General features: G+C 40.4%; 1 protein-coding gene and 1 long non-coding RNA gene across 2 annotated transcripts; both read right to left on the reverse strand.

Moving 5' to 3' along the window:
- Positions 1-226: 226 nt before the first annotated feature.
- On the reverse strand, positions 227-1020 carry LOC306769776. The gene is made up of 3 exons (XR_013771711.1): positions 953-1020; positions 784-861; positions 227-491 (listed from the first exon to the last, which is right to left on the reverse strand). It is a non-coding gene; the product is annotated as an uncharacterized lncRNA (long non-coding RNA).
- Positions 1021-1284: 264 nt separating this feature from the next.
- On the reverse strand, positions 1285-3076 carry LOC306769963 (uncharacterized protein; the record flags this gene model as incomplete). The annotated part of the gene is made up of 7 exons (XM_079258731.1): positions 2966-3076; positions 2730-2834; positions 2438-2626; positions 2264-2344; positions 1894-2145; positions 1535-1668; positions 1285-1446 (listed from the first exon to the last, which is right to left on the reverse strand). The coding sequence occupies exons 1-7, from the start codon at positions 3066-3068 to the stop codon at positions 1285-1287; spliced, it is 1026 nt and encodes a 341-aa protein (XP_079114857.1). The 5' UTR covers positions 3069-3076.
- Positions 3077-6431: the final 3355 nt, after the last annotated feature.

Raw genomic sequence — 6431 nt, forward strand, 5'->3', positions numbered from 1 at the left:
TTTTATAGACAAGGAGGCAGAGTTCACAGCAGGGTTAACTGAAGGGAACAGCGACACTGATTGAGAGCTGGGCTCACCCTTAACCTGCGCTGGGCTGGATACACATTTGGCTTGCAAAGGATCCTCAGCTTCATCAGCTGGCCTTTTCCTGCTTGGAGGGCCTTCATTTCTGGAAAACACCTCTGGGTTTTGACCAAACATAGAACCCACAGAGGCAAAAGCTGTTGATCCATAGGCTGCTTCTTGTTTCACATGCAGCGGGGGATCAGATTTTGAGAGCCGAGAAACTGCTGGTTTGAATTGCGGTTGAAGATAAAGACCATTGTAGGTCTCTTGAGGGGTGAGAGATGTACCAACAATGGAGACTGAAGAGACAGACTCCACCTTTACAGAGGAATTCACATCCAGCTGGCTTGAAACTCCTTTGACCTCCAATCCGCCAACTGTGGACGTCTTTTCAGGATGAAGCATTTCAGTTTTCAGTTTAGTTTCTAGGAGACACACAAAAAAGAAATCACTCTCAAACATATTACCCCACCAACCAAAAATTCAAACACTGGGTACAAGACAAAAGCAGCTAATTTCCATGCCATTTGCATCATGAACTCTGTGCTGCACCCTATATGTACATTTCCCAGCTGCAAGGCCAAATCATTAACCAAGAATCACCTACTGTAAAATGTGTGTGAACGACAGCAGATAAAATTTGTGAAATTGTCAAAACAGTGTGGTGTTCAATATTAATTATGATATATAGTACCAGAATATTGTGAGCAAGCTTACCACATCTGTGGTCAGTCACACATGTCTGAGTCACCTGTTCCTTTAGGAAAAGTTTATGACAGTCCTCAGGCTGCTGGCCTGCGCAACAGAAACAAGTTTCTACTGATATTTCTGCTCTTTTAGCAAGGTTATTGAGAAAATAATCCATGATCGAGCTAGTAAGACTCACTGGATTGATGTTTAGTATTTGTGGGTACAGAGATAATGCTTGGTTTTTCTTCATCTTTCATATCACACACAATTTTCAAAGCTAAAAAAACAAAGAAACTGCAATTTTTTTAGTTATTGTATATTTCCTGCATTCATAAACTACAAATAGTTGCTAAGTAAAATGGATGATACCTTCACAGAATGAAGATGTCTTGACAAACTGGTGCAGCTCCTTTCCCAGCAATACACACTGGGGTGGGGGGGTGGGGGGGAGAAATTAAATCTTTTTAAATATCACACACATTTTACAATTATAAGCATATCTGACACAAAGTTCTGAATAAAAACAACTCAGGGACCTAAGAAAGGAAAAGGTACCTGTGCATCCACCTTGTGGAAACGCTCCCGCTCTGACAGCTCCTTCACAATGAGCTTTACAATGTTCAGTTTCTCATTAGAGGGCAGATCAGCGTCATTCCAGAACATCCGTAGAAACTCAGGATGTTCTCTCCACTGAAAAATATGTGGATTTTTAATGCCACACATGTTTGTGTGATCATTGCATTCTTCAAGGCTTGCAGTACTTTAAGACGAGACGTACTATGTATTTGAGCTGGTGATCAAGGCTGACCATGTGCTGACAGATGTCTCGGCATGACAGGGTTTTCTCACAGCTTTCACACAGAAAGAAAGTTTCCAGAGACATTCCTCGACACTCCCACACCAAACCCATACCTGATGAGGACACACCAGTTAACACATTGCATGTTGTGACAGCAAAGAGGATGTGCTGTGTAAGATGGACACCCACCAATTACAGGTTTTGCATCATGTTGACTTGCTTTCAAGAAGATAGACAGATGACTGCTGCCCTGAATTATCCTTCCTGCAACATTCACACATCAATAAAATGAGTTTCTTAAATGACCAAATTAAAACACTTTAATGCTAAACACTCACCAGCTGAAGTTACTGTAAAGGCCTGTGACGTTTTGGGCTCCGTGGGTCCTGCAGAGTGCCTTGGTGCCGACAGGTCCAGCTGTTCTGTACCAACTGTAGCAGCCTCAGGATTTGGGCTGTTGATTTGACAAGGTGTAGATTTCTGTTTACTTTCTAGATCCTTCTGTGGCTCCAACGAAGCTGGACAACTCTTCCACTCCTGTTTGTTTTCAGGATTGCCAGCATGCTCGTCAGCTTTTTCAACTTTGGCCACTGAAATCAGATGTGTGGTAATGCAAACAGTTTAAGACATCATTATGCCAACATCTAATAAGAATAAAAAAAAAAAAAATCACACCACTAAACACAAGTTTGAAATAACTGAATTTACCAGGAGTATGCGCCACTAGTATGACTTCACTATGAGGCTCAGCATCTCCTTCAGGCTCAGATGGTTCATGCTTGGCAGCTTCTAAAATCGGGCATAGATTATACATTTGTTCATACTGAAATGACCTTTTAACCACCACAAAATTAAACTTGTTGAATGACAGATTCAGTTTACCTGCTATGACCTCAACTTGACTGCTTGCAGCTGGGATGGGCAATGGTTGCTTTTTATTCAAAGTTATGGATGCCTGAAGCTGGTCCTGAATCGGCGCAACAACTTTGGTGTACTCGCCGTCTAAGTGCCGGCCTCGTACGGCCTGATATACAGCAAGATCATTTTTCGTTGTCAAGCGGGATTTCATTTCTGAGTTAAGGACAGGAGGAAGAGAAAACCTGCTTGATCTGATATGAAATGTATATTGTGAAATTTGTCTTTATGAACTGTTAAATGAGGTTTTAGTTCTTACCTGTGATCTGTTCCAATAGTTTCTGACGCTCGGTTTTGGCTTCCTGCATTAGCTGGCTCTTAGACAATCCTGGCATCTCACAGTGTGGGATCGACACCTCTAAGACTTTAGTTATTTAAAAAAAAAAAAAAAAAAAAAGTTAGAGATTAATCATCTCTGCATGTCCTCAAGCTACAAAACTGGGACATGGTTAGGAAAATAAAATTTAGATAAAATCTGAGGCAACTTTTATTTACCATCATCTGAACTTGAAACTTCATATGGACTCGTGACTTCCTGTCTGAACACCTCTGCAGTATCTTCTGATAAAGAGACCCGTGGGTCCCTCTGTCTCACCATGGCTTTTACTCTCTCAACAGCTAGAGATTGTAACAGAAAAAAAAAAAAAAAAAAAAAAAAAGAAAGAAAATCATTACAAATAATGCATTATAAAAGAAATCCAACTCTTTAAAAAAAAAAAAAAAAAAAAAAAAAAAAAAAAACCCCAAACAAACTCATACCTTTATCCTCTGGAAGAAGAGCCAGCTTTTGGTACAAATCCTTCTTTACTTCCACTTTCTATACAGAGAATAAAAATTATTTTTTTCCCTCCCATAAACAGCACATCTTACCTAAAGCACATTGGGTTACTAAGTCCATCAACAATTCTCAGCCAAGCTCACTCCTGCCATCTGACTCTGTGGCTAATTCAGGTGCAACTTTGCAAAGCTGCAGCCATCATAAAGCAATTCCCCTTGTTAACCCTGTCAAACACTTGCCAGCTCTGCGATGAACTTAAACACGCTAGCTAAGCTCCGTATGGCCTGACTGCCACAGCCCCAAAACTCAGCCCCATTTCTTGTGAAACACCCCTCATCGACAACGGTTCAGTAACATGACTGGTATTGGAGAAAAAAAAAAAAAATCTTCATTAAAGAAAAGTTTAAGATTTATTTACTTCAGGCACAAGAAAAGCAATGACCGCATCATGCAGCCATTCAGAGCAAGCGCTAACTAACAGCAAGTTCTGCCTCCTTGTATCCGCAAACAGGAAACTGTGGGGAGGAGCTGGCCCAGAACAGGTCCACACTGATCTTAAGACAGAAAAAGTTCCTCTTTGTAGTGGGTGAAGTCCCGTCTGCAGTCAGGCAGCGACACACTAGTTTGTTCAGAGCCACATCTGCACACTTCAGTCATGACCGTCTAAGAGCGGTCTGATGAAAACTTCCTTGATGAAACAATTTCAGAAAAATCTTTTGATGTGAAATTGCACCAATCCCACCATTCATGGCACACATCAAAAGATCTGATAATCAGAGGGAATCTCTTTATGATGATCAAGAATGACCACAAGTAGATACATGCGATCTTAGAGCTGTAGAGTGGCAGTGGCTCAAAGAGAAGAGGGACCATCCAACAAGGATGCAAATCAGCAACATTCCTCCCTTAATTCCTGAAACTTGTTGCATCACATGTCAGATGTTGGCAGCTGTTAAAGGGATGTTATACAACAGTAAACATCACCCAATACAACTTTTCTAGAAATTCAAACCAAATATTTCCAGAGAGATGCTAACATGAGATCACTTTTAAACAAGGGCTACTTGGTCTTAATACAAGAATTATTTATGCATAACCACTTTCATGTTATCAACTCATCCCCCCCGAGGAGAGGGAAAAGAGAAAAAAAAAAAAAAAAAATAGATTAGGCACCTACTTTATAATGAAGTGAAAAATTAGACACAATGATCATTTAGATTGGCGTGTCACCTGGGCATTCTGGGATCCTAAATTTCTCTCAACCTCAGCCAGATGGGCTACTATGGTGCTCAGTTTGCTTTCCAACTCTGCAGGCGTTGCAGTCCATCCAGGGTACTTCCTTTTCTAATAATGAACAGATAAGAGAACAGTTAACATCTGCCCCGCTTCCCCACCACATCTGGAAAAAACACACGCATCATAAGTTTATTCTTTACATCACAGAACCCATCACAAAAGTAGCACATTTGCATTTTCTACAAGATGTTATTGGCTACATACCACATAGTTATACTGGTGGCTAAAACTGAAGGGATGATCCGATCGTTTCAACCTCACTGAACACAGCTGACAGTAGACTTGCTGCTTTCCTTCAGATGACACAATAATGAGCTGATTTAAGCCTGTAAAGCAACAAAAAGGCAGGCATTTATAATAAAATACATTAAAATAAAAATTTAAAAAAGTGTTCCTACACAGAACAGTAATACTTGCCAACTTTATGATGGTTTCCATTTGGTTTTGTCCCTGCAGATGCATGAGAAGACTCTTTGTGTTGCATTTTGTGCTCAGATGCTGTAGACGAAGCTATTTTTGGGTGAGGAGCAGCAGATGGGTTTCTCTTAGCATGTGGCCCAACAGTAGCATTTGCCCTCAATGAATTCTTCATTTGTGCCATTTTAGAAGCATTAGCATTTTCAGCGCCATGTTTGAACGCTTCAGGAGTAACTGTAAATGTAACCTTATTTTGAAAGGTGTTTGAGGCACTGGTTGCAGTTTCAGCACATCTCAGAGCATTTTTTTGTCTGGAAAAAGGGTCAGCTCTGCAGGTAGACTCCTGAACCTCTGTGTCTCTTGCAACATTAAATGAAGCAGATTTGGATGCAGCTGCATTTTCCCTTTCCAGTGTTCTGGACATGGGTACAGTTATTGAAGTCGGGACCACTTTTGAGAAGGCTGCACTTGAAGTGGATCCTGTCAGTGTGGATGCAGTTTTTGTACATTTGGATGTAGTTTGCCTACCGAGGGAGGCAACTGGTGACCTTATTTTAGGAGGAGCAGTGACCGGTTTACAGATTGCAATTGGATTAACATATTGGAAGCAATTTCCTCTGGAATAAGGTAGCAGACGGATATTATGATACCCTTTTGAGGACATTTTGAACGCCTGCTTACCACGATTGTCAGATTGATAACCATGAAGACTGTCAGCTGACTTAGATAATTTTACAAAAGTCCTGGTTTGAGCTGCATTTGAAGAAGTGGGGAAATGGTGTGTCTTGGTCATTGGCATGTGCATGACTGTCCCAACGTCTGCCGGACTGGTCACCTCCACAATCTCATCCTTTAAAAAAAAAATAAAAAAATAAAAATAAGTTCTTATGTGCTATACTGGAGGAGATGATTTAACAATATTGTTGGCAATGTAAACAAAAAACATGGCATGTAAACCGTTTTGCAGTAGAAGTAGCCTGTGAACAAAATCAGCTGGAAACACTAAAAATATTTCCTTAGTTTTTTTTTTCCCTGTTACTCCATTTTTTTCCCCCTCTACATGATATTCTTGTGATTTTTTTTTTTTTTTTTTTAACATATAATCTCAATCGGCTACAGTAAATAGCAACTGAACTAAAAAAATAAATAAAAAAAATTAAAAAAAAGGGGTTACAAGGTTTAAGCAGCGTAAAATGAACAAAGTATCACAAATTACATTGGGGAACAACCGTTCAGAGGTCTGATCAAGCAGAGGTCTGGAGGGGGTTTACGTAGACCAGAACAGTGTTTCTCAATTCCAGTCCTCACGTCCCCCTGCCCTGCATGTTTCATAGGCAACCCTACCTTAACAAACCGGAATTAAATAAAGGGCTTTTTAACAGGCTGCAAAGAACTTTATGAGGAAGTTTAACCATCTGATTTAGGTGCTTTGGAGGAAGAACATGTCAAACATGCAGGGCAGGGGAGCCT

The sequence above is a fragment of the Telmatherina bonti genome (assembly GCF_933228915.1).
Source record: "Telmatherina bonti genome assembly, chromosome: 19".
NCBI lineage: Eukaryota > Metazoa > Chordata > Actinopteri > Atheriniformes > Telmatherinidae > Telmatherina > Telmatherina bonti.